Genomic DNA, 18,470 nt, shown 5'->3' with positions numbered 1-18,470 from the left:
ATTGCATCAAAACTTTGAAAAGAGGGCAAAGCTGCTTCACCTGAGAGAGGGAGGAGCTTTCAGGGGAATTATAGAGGGGAGGGGAGAAGGTCACACCACATCTGCCATGCCTGTCTCTACTCTTACCCTGCCCAAGTCCCTCCTCCACTTTATCAAAATCAGGAGAGAGCGATCCTTCTAAAATGCAAATATGAGCATGTACCCCTCTGTTCAAAACCCTTTCATGGCTCCCCTCACTGTGAGAAAAGAAGCCACACTCCTCCAGGCCGGGCGCGGTGGCTCATGTCTGTAATCCCAGCACTTTGGGAGGCCGAGGCAGGCGGATCACAAGGTCAGGAGTTCGAGACCATCCTGCCAACATGGCGAAACCCCGTCTCTACTAAAAATACAAAAATTAGCCGTGCGTGGTGGGCGCCTGCCTGTAATCTCACCTACTTGGGAGGCTGTGGCAGGAGAATCGCTTGAACCAGGGAGTCAGAGGTTGCAGTGAGCTGAGATTGTGCCACTGCAGTCCAGCCTGGTGACAGAGTGAGACTCCATCTCCAAAAAAAAAAAAAAGCCAGACTCCTGACCACACCTCCCAGGCTCTGCACCCTCTGCCCACTGGCTGCTGCCCAGGCATCACGGGTCGGCTTCCCTCATTTCCCTCCAGCCACCCTCCTCTCTTCATTATTTCCAAATTCATCACACTTCCAGCTCGTTATCTATGGCAGATAACCTCATTATGGCAGAAAATAAGACTGAAGAATGTGACCAAACATAGACAGACTTTTTCACAAGATAGTCGGTCTCTCGGGCTTATTCAAATTCCAAAGAGAATCATTCACAAGTTAATTCCTATCTCTTGGGTCCATTCATTTCTCCTTTTAAAATACTTTTTATTTTTTTGTTTATGTATTTATTTATTTTGAGACGGAGTCTCACTCTGTCACCCAGGCTGGAGTGCAATGGCATGATCATAACTCTCTGCAGCCTCAAACTCCTGGGCTCAAGCAATCCTCCGACCTCAGTCCTCCAAATTCTGAGACTGCAGGTGTGCACCACCATGCCCAGCTAATTTTTTTTTTTTGAGACGGAGTCTCGCTCTGTGGCCCAGGCTGGACTGCAATGGTGCGATCTCTGCTCACTGCAGCCTCTGCCTTCTGGGTTCAAGCGATTCTCCTGCCTCAGCCTCCCGAGTAGCTGGGATTACAGGCACCCGCCGCCACCATGCCCGGCTAATTTTTTTGTGTGTGTTTTTAGTAGAGATGGGGTTTCACCATTAGCCAGGATGGCCTTGATCTCCTGACCTCATGATCCGCCCGCCTCGGCCTCCCAAAGTGTTGGGATTACAGGTGTGAGCCACTGCGCCCGGCTATTTTTTTGAGACGGAGTTCTGCTTTTGTTGCCCAGGCTGGAGTGCAATGGTGCAATCTCTGCTCACTGCAACCTCCACCTCCCTGGTTCAAGCGATTCTCCTGCCTCAGCCTCCCAAGTAGCTGGGATTACATGCATGTGCCACAACACCTGGCTGATTTTTGTATTTTTTAGTAGAGACGGGGTTTCACCATGTTGGTCAGGCTGATCTGGAACTCCTGACCTCAAGTGATCCATCCGCCTCGGGCTCCCAAAGTGCTGGGATTACAGGTGTGAGCCACTGCGCCTGGCCCCATTCATTTCCCCACAAAATCACATACTACCTCTCAACATTGCTGCACCCCCATTTCCCCTCCCCTGTGAAGAAGGCGGTTACATAAGCATCTGGACCACGTTGGGTTATTAGGTCATCGTTCTCCTGTGGTTTCCTTGTGCTTGTACATGTGACATAAATTTCGTACACTTTTTTCTCCTATTAATTTGCCAATTGTCAGTTCCTTTTCGGGGAGCCTTTATAGGGCTAGAGAGCAGAGAGGAAGCTTTCCCTTGGCCCTACAGCTCCTTGAGGTCGGCTGTTGACTCTTTTCCTCATTGCTGTCTCTTCAGCATCTAGAATGGTGCCTCCAATGTAGAGATGCTTGATAAACGTGTTGAGCCGGGCACAGTGGCTCACGCCTGTAATCCTAGCACTTTGGGAGGCTGAGGGTGAATCAAGAGGTCAGGAGTTAGAAACAAGTCTGGCCAACATGGTGAAACCCCGTCTCTATGTGCTAATTTTGTAAAAATACAAAAATTAGCAAGGCGTGGTGGTGGATGCCTGTAATCCCAGCTACTTGGGAGGCTAAGGCAGGAGAATCGCCTGAACCTGGGAGGTGGAAGTTGCAGTGAGCCAAGAAAGGGCAGCAGAGCAAGACCCCATCTTGAAAAAAAAAACTAAAAAACAAACAAAAAAACGTGTTGAGTTGCTTTCTGTTGAGTGGCAGAAAGCTCTGGAAGGGCTTTGGACATTCACGCGTGCAGGCCCAGGAATGGGATGAGGTTTAAGGCAACTTCATCTAGAGTTTAAAAGGGGCAGGCAGGTAGGCCCACAGCTGGCACATGGGTTAAATGTAAAGTGGCTCAAACAGGATCTGATAAGGCAGAAGCAGAGATGGGGGCCTGGTGTCTCACTGCCTTCACGTTCTTCCTTCTGCCTCAGTCCCCACATGAGAGTGCACCCTAGAGGTGCCAGCATTAGTGATAGGGCAGCTTTCCTTGTTTCTGGGATGGACAGAAAATGGGCCTTGAGACCCCTCCCACCACAGGAAAGCATCTCTTGCACTCTGGAGACTGAGGACTTGCTATAGTGGAACAAGGAGCAGTCTCCGGCAATGGAGGAGATGCTGGATCTCCATACAGGCAGGGTGGGTGCAATGGAGTGGAGCTGTGGCAAATGTGGGTGCCTCTGTCCTGAGGGTCCTTCCTGCACTTTGGGAGGCCAAGGTGGGTGGATCACCTGAGGTCATTTCAAGACCAGCCTGGCCAACATGGTGAAACCCCATCTTTACTAAAAATACAAAAATTAGCCAGGCATGGTGGTGGTGCCTGTAATTTTAGCTACTCGGGAGGCTGATGCAGGAGAATCGCTTGAACCCTGGAGGCAGAGGTTGCAGTAAGCTGAGATCGGGCCACTGCACTCCAGCCTGGGCAACAGAGCGAGACTCTGTCTCAAAAAAAAAGAAAAAAAAAGGCCGGGTGTGGTGGCTCACGCCTGTAATCCTAGCACTTTGGGAGGCTGAGGAAGGCAGATCACAAGGTCAGGAGATTGAGACCATCCTGGCCAACATGGTGAAACCCCATCTCTAGTAAAATAGAAAAAATTATCTGGGTGTGGTGGCGCACTTAGTCCCAGCTACTCAGGAGGCTGAGGCAGGGGAATTGCTTGAACCCTGGAGGCAGAGGTTGCAGTGAGTCGAGATCACGCCAATGTACTCCAGCCAGGCAACAGAGCAAGACTCCGTCTAAAAAAAGAAAGAAAGAAAAATCCTCCCCAGAGCAGGGAAAGATGAAGACATAAAGGGAAGGAGAGTCACTGGGAAAGAGAGAGGGAGAGAGACACAAAACAAAATGGCTGGAATGAGGAGAAAGTTATAGCAGCAGGATGTGCTGACACGGACCTTGGAGAAAAAGAGAGGGGAAGGGAGGAGTGAACGTGGCATCTTTGGCTGCTGTTCTGTTTCACTCCCAGAACTCACCACCCTGGATTCCCCCCATTTCCAGATCCTCAGGCGGGACTGCCTTTGCTATCTGGGATGAGTCCTTGGCCCCAGATGGTAAACCTGTGAGGGGTGGGGTGCTCTGAATGCCTGACTAGTCATTTACAATTGAGAGCACTTATTCCAGCCCTTCCAGTCCTCCATCCTTCCCCTCTTCTTGGACCTCCTGATTCAGAGAGGTCAGAGGGCCAGTCCAGGAGGGGTCAGGCACTAGGTCCCTGGAGTCAGTCCTAGGGATTTTAGGCAGAGAGGAATCAGTCCTGAAAGTGAAGGGCATACAGAGAAAAAAAAAATCTATGACATCACCCCTGGGGGTGTTACAGACCTAAGAAAGAAACAATGGCCCTGGGTGGCCTACAGCCCCAGGAAGATTCAGCCATGGTACCCAGGAGACTTGAGGGCCCAAAGCCCAGAATTACCCCCAGAGGAACACCTGTAGACCTTCGGATCCTTAACTTTGCACTTCCCATTGGACTGACTCTGTTTCCTGCGGGGCAATAGGCACGTGTTCACTGTGCACCTGCAGCCCCAGTCATCCTTCTCAGAGAGAAATGGTTTGGGAAGTGTTGGGCATATTGGGGCTAAATAGATGAGTGGATAGAAAAAAAATGCAGGCCAGGCGCGGTGGCTCACGCCTGTAATCCCAGCACCTTGGGAGGCCCAGGTAGGCGGATCACGAGGTCAAGAGATCCAGACCATCCTGGCAAACATGGCGAAACCCTGTCTCTACTAAAATTCCAAAAATTAGCTGGGCGTGGTGGTCTCTACTAAAATTACAAAAATTAGCTGGGCGTGGTGGCACATGCCTGAAATCCCAGCTACTCAGGAGGCTGAGGCAGGAGAATCGCTTGAACCCGGGAGGCAGAGATTATAGTAAGCCGAGATCGTGCCACTGCCCTCCAGCCTGGGGGATAGAGCAAGACTCTGTCTCCAAAAAGAAGAAAGAAAAAAAAGCAATTACAGCAAAATATTAACCACAGTAGAATCTATACAGTGGTTATATGAGTGTTCACTATACAATTCTTTTTTTTTTTTTTTCCTTTTTTGGAGACTTGATGTTTCAGTCATGGCTCACTGCAACTTTGACCTCCTGGGCTCAAGTGATCCTCCTGCCTCAGCCTCCTGACTAGCTGGGATCACTGGTGTGCACCACCATGTCTGGCTAATTGTTTTATTCTTTGTAGAGACGAGATCTCCCTATGTTGCCCACGTTGGTCTTGAACTCCTGAGCTTACGCAGTCCTCCTGCTTTGACCTCTCAAAGTGCTGGGATTACAGGCATGAGCCACTGCACCCAGCCTCGCTATACAATTCTTTTTTTTTTTTTTTTTTTTTTTTGAGATGGAGTCTCACTCTGTCGCCCAGGCTAGAGTGCAGTGGAGTGATCTCAGCTCGCTGCAACCTCTGCCCCTCAGGTTCAAGTGATTCTCCTGCCTCAGCCTCCTGACTAGCTGGGATCACAGGCACCTGCCATCACACCCAGCTACTTTTTGTATTTTTAGTACAGATGGGGTTTCACCATGTTGGCCAAGCTGGTCTCAAACTCCTGACCTCAGGTGATCCAGCTGCCTCAGCTTCCCAAAATGTTGGATTACAGGCGTGAGCCACCACGCCCAGCCACTGTACAATTCTTTAAACTTTTATATGTGTTGGATTTTTCATAATATTAGAAAAGGGAAAGAAAAAAATGTCTGGCAAATAATCAGCACTCCTAAGTATAAGATTTCGGGAATATATTCCCTTTCTGGGAGAATCCACATTTTGAATGCCTGGGAAGGGCTCTGTTTGTCCTGACAGATGGCAGATTTCAGGTGAGAGCACCTACCAAGGCTAGAGGTGATAAGCTACTTTGCCCACCCAGAGCTGCTGGTGGTGACCTTAAGTTTACTATGTTCCTCCTGGTATATGGCACTTGGCCCAGAGTGGACTCCACCTTGCCACCTGTCACCCAGGCTGGAGTGCAGTGGTGTGATCTTGTCTCACTGCAGCCTCAATGTCCTGGGCTCAGGCGATCTTCCCCACCTCCCTCCTGATTAGTTGAGGCTACAAGTGCTCGTCACCATGCCTGGCTAATTTTTGTTTTTGTTTTTTGTTTTGGTAGAGATGGGGTCTCACACTCTTGCCCAGGCTGAGCTAGAACTCCTGGCCTCAAGCGATCTGCCTCTGCCTCCCAAAGCATTGTAATGACAAGTGTGAGTCACCAAGCCCAGCCAGGAACTCAGAGAATCTTACTCTATGCTGTAGTATCTGTTGACTATGGGGGAGAGGCAGGATAAGGTGTTCCAGACCCTGCCTGACACCTGATCCAAAGAGGTTGCTCATGTTTGCTCAGGAGGTGAGGTTCACACAATAAAGGGCAGGGGGAGGGCTTGGACCTGGTATAAAACATCTGGAAGATTCCAGGGGGCTGCTTTGCATCTGAAACTGTCAGGTGAGGGGTGACAGAGATGCCTGAATCTGAGTTGGGGGGGAATTCAAATCTGAGCTGGCGAAGAGGATGCCTGGAAGGAATGGCAGGAAAGACTTGAGTTAATTGGGGCTTCTGGGTCTGCACTAATCTTAGGTGCAAAGCTGTCTAGGTCTCTGCTGAAGGACTGGGGACATCTGGGATGTTCAGGAGAATGGAAATGGCCAGATGTGTGTTAGTGGAGAAAAGAATAGTGACACATAGACCAGGCACCTGGGGTCTAATATCTTGAGCTGGTCCCGACTCCTTCTGCAACTTCTCTGTCTGTCCTAGTTCCACCAGCACTGCTTGGATACTGGTGCTGGCACAGTCCCTTCTGTCACCAACTTTGCTCCCCAGGTGACATGGCGGCATCTCTAAAATGCTTCTTTCCTTGAGACCAGGTGGATGCCAGGGATTTAAACCATGCTCCAGGTGCCCCATAAGCCAGGCCAATTCATCACGGATGGTGAGGCTTTCTTTGCTCAGCCTCTGGGCTCGGTAAACTCAGCCATCTCTTCGCTTGGGAGAGGTCCTCTACTCCCTCCTTAGAAAACTCGTTTCCTGGCTATGGCCATACCAACCCAAATGTACCTGGGCTTGGCTGATTTCAGAAAACTTTTCTGCTTTGTGCCAGGATGGAATAAGGCTTAATCCAGATAGTTAGGGTTCATCTTCAGGCTTGAGAGAAAAAGAGGAGGGCTTGGCTACAGCCAGACCAGGGAGAGCTGGAGGGGTCAGGGACATAGAAGGTAGCATCAGGGAGGAACAGGACTACAGGCTATGGACAGTCCTTTCTAAGCTCAAGACTGGGTCTGCTAGGTCTAAGTTGAAGGACGAAGAAGCCTTGGTCTGAGCTGCAGGTCAGGAGTACCTGGCTCAATCAAGTCAACAAGGAAGAAGGTGAATCTTCATTTGCTCTTTTCTTCCCACTCCAGCCCCAGAATGTTGACAGTCGCTCTCCTAGCCCTTCTCTGTGCCTCAGTCTCTGCCAATGCCAGTAAGTGAGATACCAGGAGCCTGGTAATGGGGACTTGGGAAGGCAGCCTTGGGCACTGCTGTTGGCCAAGGCTTTTGGAGGCTGGCTTGGGGTGGGGAGCTGAGTTGTGGGAGGAACAGGGGTGGTGCAGAGAAACTGAACTCCTGGAAGATTTCTCCCTCCAACTCCTGCTTGCCCCTCCAGTTCAGGCCAGGTCTTCCTCCTACAGTGGAGAGTATGGAGGTGGTGGTGGAAAGCGATTCTCTCATTCTGGCAACCAGTTGGACGGCCCCATCACCGCCCTCCGGGTCCGAGTCAACAAATACTACATCGTAGGGTAAGATTCTTTGAATTCCTGGCTGGGCACGGTGGCTCACATCTGTCATTACAATGCTTTGGGAGGCAGAGGCAGATCGCTTGAGGCCAGGAGTTCTAGCTCAGCCTGGGCAAGATGCCAGGGACACCAGGAATTTAAACCATGCTCCAGGTACCAAGACCCCATCTCTACCAAAGAAAAACAAAAAAATTAGCCAGGCATGGTGGTGAGTACCTGTAGCCTCAACTACTCAGGAGGGAGAGGCGGGAGGATTGCCTGAGCCCAGGATGTTGAGGCTACAGTGAGCCAAGATCGTGCCACTGCACTCCAGCCTGGGTGACAGAGTCTCTTTGTTGGCAAAATGAGTTGAAGTTCCCTGTAGGATCTTCCAGGGCTCACCCAGGCTTCACAGTCTGTAGGACTAGCCGGAGACTTGTCATCCCTATCATCACCTTTCTTTCTCCTTCCTTCCTCCCCTCTTCCTCAGTCTCCAGGTGCGCTATGGCAAGGTGTGGAGCGACTATGTGGGTGGCAGCAACGGAGACCTGGAGGAGATCTTTCTGCACCCTGGGGAATCAGTGATCCAGGTTTCTGGGAAATACAAGTGGTACCTGAAGAAGCTGGTATTTGTGACAGACAAGGGCCGCTATCTGCCTTTTGGGAAAGACAGTGGCACAAGTTTCAATGCTGTCCCCTTGCACCCCAACACCGTGCTCCGCTTCATCAGTGGCCGGTCTGGTTCTCTCATCGATGCCATTGGCCTGCACTGGGATGTTTACCCCAGTAGCTGCAGCAGATGCTGAGCCTCCTCTCCTTGGCAGGGGCACTGTGATGAGGAGTAAGAACTCCCTTATCACTAACCCCCATCCAAATGGCTCAATAAAAAAATATGGTTAAGGCTAGTGTGTGGGGGGGCATCTGTGCCTGGGATATCTGCCTCCTGACTCAGCCGGGAACGTGCAAATCTCACTTCTGGCTGGCTTTGGACATCTGTCTGGAAGAGTGGGAAGATGAGGGAGAGGTGTGTAAGAATCCTGGGCTTTGGGCTATAATTTATCAAGAGGATATGAGATTCTGGCTTGCATCAACGCTCTTCAAAGACAGCTCCTTAGAACATTGATCCAAACTGGAGTTATGGGTCTGAGGGGAAGGCCTAGTTGTGGCTTATACCAAAACCCCAGATGTCCCACTCTCCAGCTCTCCTCACCCCTGGTCCTCCCCTTCAGAAAGTGCTGAACTCACTTGCTGTGTGTGGGTGGCCAGGACCATTAGCCTTTGTTCTTTCCCAGAACCCACCTAACTCCTGAAACTTAGCTGAAGTCTGTGCCCAAGGACCCTGCCCTGTTATCAGGCCCAGTTCCTCCTCACCTCTACCCATGAGCCCCGGTGTCCTGCTAAGCCCTCTCAGATCTGGGATTCCTCCTTCCTCAGGAAGCCACCGCCTTCTCAGCAGTGGAAACCCCGCCCACACTACGCTCTTAGGCTTTAGCCATCAGAAGGTTACAGTGGACTGGGGGAGGCTGACACTAGGCTGAACTCATGAAGGAATAAATGGGAGGTGAGAAAACACAGGCAGCAAGAATCGAGTGTTTCAAGAAGTTTGGCTCTGGTTTGCCAGAAATAGGCAAGTCAGTTATCGGGTGTGTAAGGAAAAAGGGTTTTGTGTCTTTTTAAAATCCTAGACAGGAGAGTCACAAGCATGTTCACATGATAAAGAGGAAGAAAGAGAAAGAGGCTGGAGATTCTGAAAAGAGATCACTGATGAGGTCTCAAAAGAGATGGAAGAGGCTGGTTTATGTAGTTGGGGAAAGAAATTTTAAGAAGGGAAGAAAATTAAAATGAGTGAAGGTATACGTTAGTTTTGTGAAAGTTATCAGTATCTGGCTGGGCACAGTGGCTCACACCTGTAATCCCAGCACTTTGGGAGGCCGAGGCAGGCGGATCATTTGAGGTCAGGAGTTGGAGACCAGCCTCCAACATGGTAAAACCCTGTCTCTACTAAAAATACAAAAATTAGCCAGGTGTGGTGGCATGCACCTGTAATCCCAGCTACTTGGGAGGCTGAGGCATGAGAATCACTTGAATGCTGGAGGCAGAGGTTACAATGAGTTGAGATAGCGCGACCGCACTCCAGCCTGGATGACAGAGTGAGACTCCATCTTAAAAAAAAAAAAAAAAAAAAGGAATGTTATCAGTATCAAAATGGAGTCACATATGTCATATCCTAACAAAATAGAACCAACCTGACACCTAAATTAAGCGTTGCACCTGATAACACCATGGAGGACTGGGTGGAGAATCAGCAGACAATGGCAGGGAGAGGCAGTCTGTGGACCAAGGTCAGGTGAAAGGATCACCCATCATGTTGGGCATCAGATCAGGCAGGTTCACACACTACCTGAGGAAGCTGGTCTTTGTGACAGACAAGAGCTGCTCTGCCTCTTGGGAAACACAGGCACCAGTTTTAGTGCCATCCTCTTGCACCCCAATGCCGTCCTTTAACTCATCAGTTACAGTGCTGGATCCCTCATCACTGCCAATACGGGGCTAGCAATATGTCTGCCCCAGTAAATGCAGCCGCTGCGGAGCCCCAGCCTCCTCTCTGGCAGGGGCCCTGTGGTGGGGAATGAGGACTTCTCTATCATTAACCTCCATGCAGTTGGCTCAAGAAAAGGATATGGTGGTTGGGCAAGGGGGCTCACACCTGTAATCCCAGCACTTTGGGGCTCAAGTCAGGAGGGTCGCTTGAGCCCAGGAGTTTAAGGCCAGCCTGGGCAACATAGCAACCTGTTTGTAGGCAAAATGAGGAGTTGAAGTTCCCTGTAGGATCTTCTAGGGCTCAACCAGCCTTCACGTGCAGTGGGACTGGCAAGAAATCTGTCATCCCTGTTACCACTTTGAAGGTCTCAGTGTGTATGCAGTTCCTGAAAAGTTCAAGTCCCACCTGAAACGCAACACAGCATCATGCTCTGATTCATCAGTGATTCCCTAATCAATGCCATTGGCTTGCATTGGGACTATCTAACCCAGCCTATTCAGTGACTTCAGCAGCTGCAGAGCCCCAGCTTTTTCTTTGGCAGGGGCACTGTGGTGAGGAGGGAGGAGTCCCTTATCACAAATCTCTACCCAATTGGTTCTATAAACAGATATGGTGGCCCAACTGTTGCAAGAAGTCAGGGACCCCGAATGGAGGGACTGGCTGGAGCCACAGCAGAGGAACATAAATTGTGATTTAATGGACATTTATCAGTTCCCAAAATTAATACTTTTATAATTTCTTACGCCTGTCTTTACTGCAATCACTGAACATAAATTGTGAAGATTTCATGAACATTTATCACTTCCCAAATAATACACTTATAATTTCTTATGCCTGTCTTTATTTTAATCTCAATCCTGTTATCTTCGTAAGCTGAGAATGTATATCACCTCAGGACCCTGTGATGATTGCATTAACTAACAAATTGATTGTAAAACATGTGTGTTTGAACAATATGAAATCTGATTATAAACGTGTGTTTGAACAATATGAAATCAGTGCACCTTAAAAAAGAACAGAATAACAGTGATTTTAGGGAACAAGGGCAGAGGTTACAATGAGTTGAGATAGTGCAACTGCACTCCAGCCTGGATGACAGAGCAAGACTTCATCTAAAAAAAAAAAAGGAATGTTCAAGTCTTCATCTAAAAAAAAAAAAAGAATGTTATCAGTATCAAAATGGAGTCACATATGTCATATCCTAACAAAATGGAACAAAAAGGTAAGATAACCATAAGGTCTGACTGCCTGTGGGGTCGGGCAAAAAGAGCCATATTTTTCTTCTTGCAGAGAGCCTATAAATGGACATGCGAGTAGGAGAGATATGCTAAATTCTTCTCTTAGCAAGGAATATTAAATATTAAGACCCTAGGAAAAGAATTGCATTCCTGGGGGGAGGTTTACAAATGGCCGCTCTGGGAGTGTCTGTCTTACGTGGTTGAGATAAGGACTGAAATACGCCCTGGTCTCCTGCAGTACCCTCAGGCTTACTAGAATTGGGAAATTCCAGCCTGGTAAATTTTGGTCAGACCAGTTCTCTGCTCTCGAACCCTGTTTTCTGTTAAGATGTTTATCAAGACAATACATGCACAGCTGAACATAGACCCTCATCAGTAATTCTAATTTTGCCCTTTGTCTTGTGATCTTTGCTTTGCCCTTTGCCTTGTGATCTTTATTGGCCTCAGAAGCATGTGATCTTTGTGACCTACTCCCTGTTCGTACACCCACTCCCCTTTTGAAATACTTAATAAAAACTTGCTGGTTTTGCAGCTCAGGTGACGCATTATGGACCTACTGATACGTGATGTCACCCCCACCAGCCCAGCTGTAAAATTCCTCTCTTTGTACTCTTTCTCTTTATTTCTCAGACTGGCCAACACTTAGGGAAAATAGAAGGAACCTACGTTGAAATATCGGGGGCTGGTTCTCCTGAAATCCAACACCATGGCTCACAGCTGTAATTCCAACACTTCCAGAGGCCAAGGCAGGAGGATCACTTGAATCTTGGAGTTTGAGGTTGCCATGAGCTACAATTGTACCAGTGCACTCCGACCTGGGTGACACAGTGAGACCTTGTCTCTAATAAGAAGAAAAAAATGCCATTTTAAAAGTGTACACTTTCATGGTTTTTAGTATATTCACTGTGTTGTACAACCATTACCACTACCTCATTCCAGAACACTTCTGCCACCCCCAAAAGAAAGCAGTTACATCTGTTCGCTGTAGTGCCAATTACTCAACCCCTCGTCATCCCCTGGCAACCACCACTCAGGTGTACTTTCTATGTCTGTGGGTTTGTTATTGTAATTTGAAAGTTCATTGATGTTACTTTAATTTGGTTTCATTTTGAATACAGTAAATATGGATCAAAACCCATATATATGGAGCATCTTTAGAGGCCTCTTTTTTTTTTTTTTTTTTTTTGAGATGGAGTCTTGCACTGTTGCCCAGGCTGGAGTGCAGTGGCGTGATCTCGGCTCACTGCAACATCCGCCTCCCAGATTCAAGCGATTCTCCTGCCTCAGCCTCCCGAGTAGCTGGGAATACAGGTGCCCGCCACCACACCCGGCTAATTTTTTTATTTTTTAGTAGAGAGGGGGTTTCACTATGTTGGCCAAGCTGGTCTTGAACGCCTGACCTCGTGATGCACCTGCCTTGGCCTTCCAAAGTGCTGGGATTACAGGCGTGAGCCACCGCGCCCAGGCTAGAGGCCTCATTTTTTAAGACTAATGGGATCCCAAGGCTAAACGTTTGAGAAACACTGATCTAAGATTTGTGTTTTGTTTTGTTGTTCAATCAAGTGGAACATAACGTCTAAACCAGGGCCCTACCTACCTGGAACTCAAAGGTGGATTGATCTTCCCTGGCCAAGCTTCCAGAAGGGACAGTGAGCTACTTAACAGACTGCTGGACCCTTAACGACTGGAAACCGGAACCGTGGGTGACGGAACCGACCAGACGTGACAGCCCTTTGGCTGGGGCTGCAGTCCCACGATCCACACAACGACCCTAGCTCCGCAGACGCGCCAACCACCCACGGAGGCAAGAAACTGCAGAAAGTGAAGGGAAAGGGAGCCCAGTGCTGGGCGGCGCTCAGCAGCTCCCCCGGCGGCCACTGTCGCAAACGTCTCCGCGTCGGGGTTTGTACCGCGGCTCGCGTCCAGTCGTCAATGGCTGCGAGGCCCAAGCGCGCTCCAGCGTCCTGACCAGCCGAACGTTTTCCTTAGGGGCCCGGAGGCGAGCGCTGGAGGGAGGGATGGTTGCTAACGCAACTCTCTTCAGGGCAGACCCACCAGCACCGGCACGCAAACTACGGGCTGGAGCAGTCCAACAGAAACTCTCTCAAAGTCGCTCACGGGTTGCCATTCTAGGTAAGATTTCTGAATAAAACTAATTCTTTAAAAGCCTGAGTTTTTCTTTAGTTGACAGTTTCAATTAACATACTTTTCTCTTTCCTCTTCTGCAGACCCAGCCTCACCATTCCAGTGAAGACATCAATTAATCCATGCACAGCCGCTACAAACGGGGAGCTCAGTGCCTGCAGGGAAGGACCCTCTACAGAGAGCTACCTGGGGATTGGGAAGCAAGACCCCAGGCTGAGTCCTGCCTTTTGGTAGTGCCCCGCGCCGGCCAATGCGGCTGTTATATCAAAGTACATAAAAGTGAAGGCAAAGGGTGTCCATGTGGGATAGACTGGCATAGCTTCCTGGCCACCCATGGTGCTCCATTATCTCTTTGAGGACCCCTTCTCCACGAGACCCTCCAGGTCTGGTCCTCTATCATCCAGCCCCCATTCTCTTCTCCATCACTGCTGCTGTGTCCCAGATGACCTTAATTTAATCTTCATATATTTGAAGGACAGAATCATCGGCCTCACCCACTAATTATTATTATTTTATTTTATTTTATTATTTTTTTGAGACGGAGTCTCACTCTGTTACCCCGGCTGGAGTGCATCACTACAAGCTCCGCCTCCCAGGTTCACACCATTCTCCTGCCTCAGCCTCCCGAGTAGTTGGGACTACAGGCGCCCGCCACTATGCCTGGCTAATTTTTTGTATTTTTAGTAGAGATGGGGTTTCACTGTGTTAGCCAGGATGGTCTCAATCTCCTGACTTCGTGATCCGCCCGCCTCGGCCTCCCAAAGTGCTGGGATTACAGGCGTGAGCCACCGCCCCCGGCCTACACCCACTAATTATTTTTTATGGCACAAACTCTATGTTTTACTTTTGCCCGGGCTGGAATACAGTAGCGGCATGATCTCCACTCACTACAACCTAGCCTCCTGGGCTCAAGTGATCCTCCCACCTCAACTTCCCAAGTAGCTGGGAGTACAGGCATGCGCCACCACACTTGGCTAATTTTAAAATGTTTTGTAGAGAAGGGTCTCACTAGGTTGCCCAGACTGGTCTTGGACTCCTAGACCCAAGCTATCCTCCCACCTTAGCCTCCCAAAGTGCTGGGATTACAGGAATAAGCCACTACATCTGACCGTCTCCTTTGCTTCTTTTAAAGACATAGTTTGGAATTTTTTTTTTTTTTTTTTTTTTTTTTTTTTTTTGAGACAGAGTCTCGCTCTGTCGCCGGGGCTGGAGTGCAGTGGCGCCATCTTGGCTCACTGCAAGCTCCCCCTCCCGGGTTCACGCCATTCTCCTGCCTCAGCCTCCCGAGTAGCTGGGACTACAGGCGCCCGCCCCACGCCTGTCTAATTTTTTGTATTTTTAGTAGAGATGGGGTTTCACCGTGTTAGCCAGGATGGTCTCGATCTCCTGACCTTGTGATTCGCCCATCTCGGCCTCCCAAAGTGCTGGAATTACAGGCGTGAGCCATCATGAGTGGCCTTTTTTGTTTTTTTTTTTTTTGAGGAGTCTCCAACTGTCACCCAGGCTGGAGTGCAGTGGTGCCATCTCGGTTCACTGCAAGCTCTGCCTCCTGAGTTAACACCATTCTCCTGCCTCAGCCTCCCAAGTAGCTGGAACTACAGGCACCCGCCACCGTGCCCGGCTAATTTTTTGTATTTTTAGTAGAGACGGGGTTTCACCGTGTTAGCCAGGAAGGCCTCAATCTCCTGACCTGGTGATCTGCCTGCCTCAGCCTCCCAAAGTGCTGAGATTACAGGCGTGAGCCACCGCACCCGGCCTGGAAGTTATTTTTTTTAAATCAATTGTTTCTCTGTCACCCCAGCTGGAGTGCACAGGCATGATCTCAGCTCATTGCAACCTCCACTTCTTGGGTTCAAGCGATCCTCCTGCCTCAGCCTCCCAGTAGCTGGGACTATAGGCACATGCCACCACATCTGGCTAATGTTTTTTTTTCTTTCAGATGGAGTCTTGCTCTGTCCCCCAGGCTGGAGTGCAGTGGTGCAATCTCGGCTCACTGCAACCTCCAACTCCTGTGTTCAAGCGATTCTCCTGCCTCAGCCTCCTGAATAGCTGGGATTACAGGTGTGTGCCACCATGCTGGGGTAATTTTTGTGTTTTTAGTAGAGACAGGGTTTCCCCATGTTGGCCAGGCTAGTCTCAAACTCCTGACTTCAGGTGATCTGCCTGCCTCAGCCTCCCAAAGTGTTGAGATTACAGGCGTGAGCCACCACGCCTGGCCAAACCACCCTAATTTCTACCAGCCAGATGCAGATCCTTAAAACAACTCTAGGAGGTATTTCAACCATTATTCCCTTTTAATATCTCAGGAAATGGAGGCACAAAGAGGCTAAATCTCTGGTCTGGGCGGCCTGGCACCAAGGCCCTGTACCTAAACGATTTATTCAAACATAGAAGCCCTATCTCCTTGATCTATGCTCTTTTCACTATTTCTAGCAGGTTTCTTACCAAATATCTGGAGTTGGCAACAAATGTGAAAACTGAACAGCCTTTTCTGATGGGCAAGGAAGACCAAACTGCCAATTATCAATATCAGATGTTCTCAAAGTATGGTCCAGAGACTTCTGGGAGTCCCTGAGACACTTTCAGTGGGTCTATAAGTTCAAAACTATTTTCATAAAACTAAGATACCAATTGACTTCTCTTGCATTGTTTCTCAAGTATATAGTGGAGTTTTCAAAATACTGTATTATATGTGACATCACAACAGCATGAATGCAGAGGCAGATATAAGAACCTAGTTTTTTTGTTTGTCTTTGAGACAAGGTCTCCCTCTGTCACTGAGGCCGGAGTGCAGTGGCACCATCACGGCTCACTGCAGCCTCAAACTCCTGGGCTTAAGCAATCCTCCCACCTCAGCCTCCCAAGTAGCTGGGAATATAGGTGTGTGCCACCAGGCCTGGCTAATTTTATTTTTTAAGAGATGGAGGTAGGCCGAGCACAGTGGCTCACGCCTGTAATCCCAGCACTTTGGGAGGCCGAGGTGGGTGGATCATGAGGTCAGGATATCAAGACCATCCTGGCTAACACGGTGAAACCCTGTCTCTACTAAAAATACAAAAAATTAGCCGGGCGTGGTGGCGGGTGCCTGTAGTCCTAGTTACTCGGGAGGCTGAAGCAGAAGAGTGGCGTGAACCCGGGAGGTGAAGCTTGCAGTGAGCCAAGATGGCGCCACTGCACTCCAGCGTGGGTGACAGAGCAAGACTCCGTCTCAAAAAAAAAAAAAAAAAAAGAGATGGAGGACTAGGCAGGGCTTGGTAGCTCACGTCTGTAATCCCAGCACTTTAGGAGGCCGAGGTGGACAGATCACCTGAGGTCAGGAGTTCAAGACCAGCCTGACCAACATGGAGAAACCCTGTCTCTACTAAAAATACAAAATTAGCCATGCACTGTGGTGCATGCCTGTAATCCCAGCTACTCGGGAGGCTGAGGCAGGAGAATTGCTTGAACCCGGGAGGTGGAGGTTACGGTGAGCTGAGATTGTGCCACTGCACTCCAGCCTGGGCAACAGAGAGAGACTATGTCTCAAAAAAAAAAAAAGTGCACACCTCTCTAGTTTTTAGTATGTTTACTACGTTACGCAGCCATCATCACTACTTCATTCCAAAATATTTAACATTTCCATCACCCCCAAAAGAAACTCGTTATATCTATTGCTGTAGTGCCAGTTCCTCAGCCCCTCACCATCCCCTGGCAACCACTACTTAGATGTACTTTTTATGTCTACGGGTTTGTTACTGTAATTTTTAAATTCATTAATGTCACTTTAATTTGGTTTCATTTCACACACAGTATATACGGCCAGGCCTGGTGGTTCACACCTGTTATCCCAGCACTTTGGGAGGCCAAGGCGGGTGGATCACTTGAGGTCAGGAGTTTGAGACCAGCCTGGCCAACATGGTGAAACCCTGTCTCCATAAAAATACAAAAATTAGCTGAGCATGGTGGTGCACGCCTGTAATCCCAGCTACTCGGGGGGCTGAGGCAGGAGAATCACTTGAACTCGAGAGGCAGAGGTTGGAGTGAACCCAGATTGAGCCACTGCACGCTAGCCTGGGAGATGGAAGTGAAACCCCGTCTCAAAAACAAAAAAACAAAAACCCTCATATACACAAAACATCTTTGGAGGCCTCATTTTTAAAAACTGCAGTGGGATCCCAAGGCAAAACGTTTCAGAAACACTGATCTAAGATTTGTGTTTTTTGTTTTGAGACGGAGTCTCACTCTGACGCCGTGGCTGGAGTGCGGTGGCACCATCTCGGCTCACTGCAACCTACACCTCCTGGGTTCAAGCGATTCTCCTGCCTCAGCCTCCCGAGTAGCTGGGACTACAGGCGCGCCACCACCCCCGGCTAATTTTTGTGTTTTTAGTAGAGACGGGGTTTCGCCATGTTGGCCAGGCTGGTCTCGAGCTCCTCAGCTCAGGTGAGCCTCCCGCCTCAGCCTCCCAAAGTGCTGGGATTACAGGACTGAGCCACCGCGCCCGGCCTGTTTTGTTTTTTTTGTTCAATAGGGTGGAACATAATGTCTAAACCTGGGCCCTACCTACCTGGTGCTCAAAAGTGGAATGACCGTCCCTAGCCAACCCTTCAGAAAGGACAGAGAGCTACTCAACGGACCGCTGTACCCTTAAGGACTGGGAACCGGAACCGTGGGTGCGTGGGACTGAATCACAGACTAAGCGTTTTCCACGCTTCGCCGACGTGCTGAGTGCTAAGTTATAAAAACAGGAACATCCAAGCTGCTCTCCTGGGCTGACACGGACGCGAAGGGACCTACAGTGGCCTTGGGCCCAGCAGGCAGCGAGTGCAACGTGACTGCCCAGAGTCCAGCCCCTGGGCCCAGACTACAGAACCGACCAGACGTGACAGCCCTTTGGCTGGGGCTGCAGTCCCACGATCCACACAACGACCCTGGCTCCGCAGACGCGCCAACCACTCACGGAGGCAAGAAACTGCAGAAAGTGAAGGGAAAGGGAGCCCAGTGCCGGGCGGCGCTCAGCAGCTCCCCCAGCTGCCACCGTCGCCAACATCTCCGACCAGAGGTTTGTATGGCAGCGCGCTTCCAGACGTCAACGGCTGCGCGGCCCACGCGCGCGCATGCGTTCTGACCAGGGGAACCTTTTCTTGGGGACCCGGGGGCAAGCGCTGGAAGGCGGGATAGTGGCGACCCACACGCAGGAGCTTCCGGCGGCGCGTAG

At 49.7% G+C, this 18,470-nt stretch overlaps 1 protein-coding gene and 1 long non-coding RNA gene across 4 annotated transcripts; one reads left to right on the top strand and one right to left on the bottom strand.

Annotated features, from left to right (window-relative positions):
• The first annotated feature begins 7,001 nt into the window (after positions 1-7,001).
• ZG16 (zymogen granule protein 16) lies at positions 7,002-8,245 on the top strand. Its single transcript, XM_002833977.3, has 3 exons — positions 7,002-7,056; positions 7,240-7,372; positions 7,839-8,245. The coding sequence occupies exons 1-3, from the start codon at positions 7,002-7,004 to the stop codon at positions 8,152-8,154; spliced, it is 504 nt and encodes a 167-aa protein (XP_002834023.1). The 3' UTR covers positions 8,155-8,245.
• A 2,232-nt stretch (positions 8,246-10,477) lies between these two features.
• On the bottom strand, positions 10,478-18,360 carry LOC129050935 (uncharacterized). 3 transcript variants are annotated; one of them, XR_008514847.2, is made up of 3 exons: positions 17,820-18,360; positions 11,795-11,969; positions 10,478-11,035 (listed from the first exon to the last, which is right to left on the bottom strand). It is a non-coding gene; the product is annotated as an uncharacterized LOC129050935 (long non-coding RNA). The 3 variants fall into 3 exon arrangements; XR_008514848.1 differs by lacking the exon at positions 17,820-18,360 and adding an exon at positions 12,726-13,524; XR_008514849.1 differs by lacking the exon at positions 17,820-18,360 and adding an exon at positions 12,929-13,524.
• Between the last annotated feature and the right edge of the window lie 110 nt (positions 18,361-18,470).

This window comes from Pongo abelii, chromosome 18 (genome assembly GCF_028885655.2).
Source record: "Pongo abelii isolate AG06213 chromosome 18, NHGRI_mPonAbe1-v2.0_pri, whole genome shotgun sequence".
Lineage (NCBI taxonomy): Eukaryota > Metazoa > Chordata > Mammalia > Primates > Hominidae > Pongo > Pongo abelii.
This window is presented reverse-complemented; position numbering and strand designations above follow the sequence as displayed.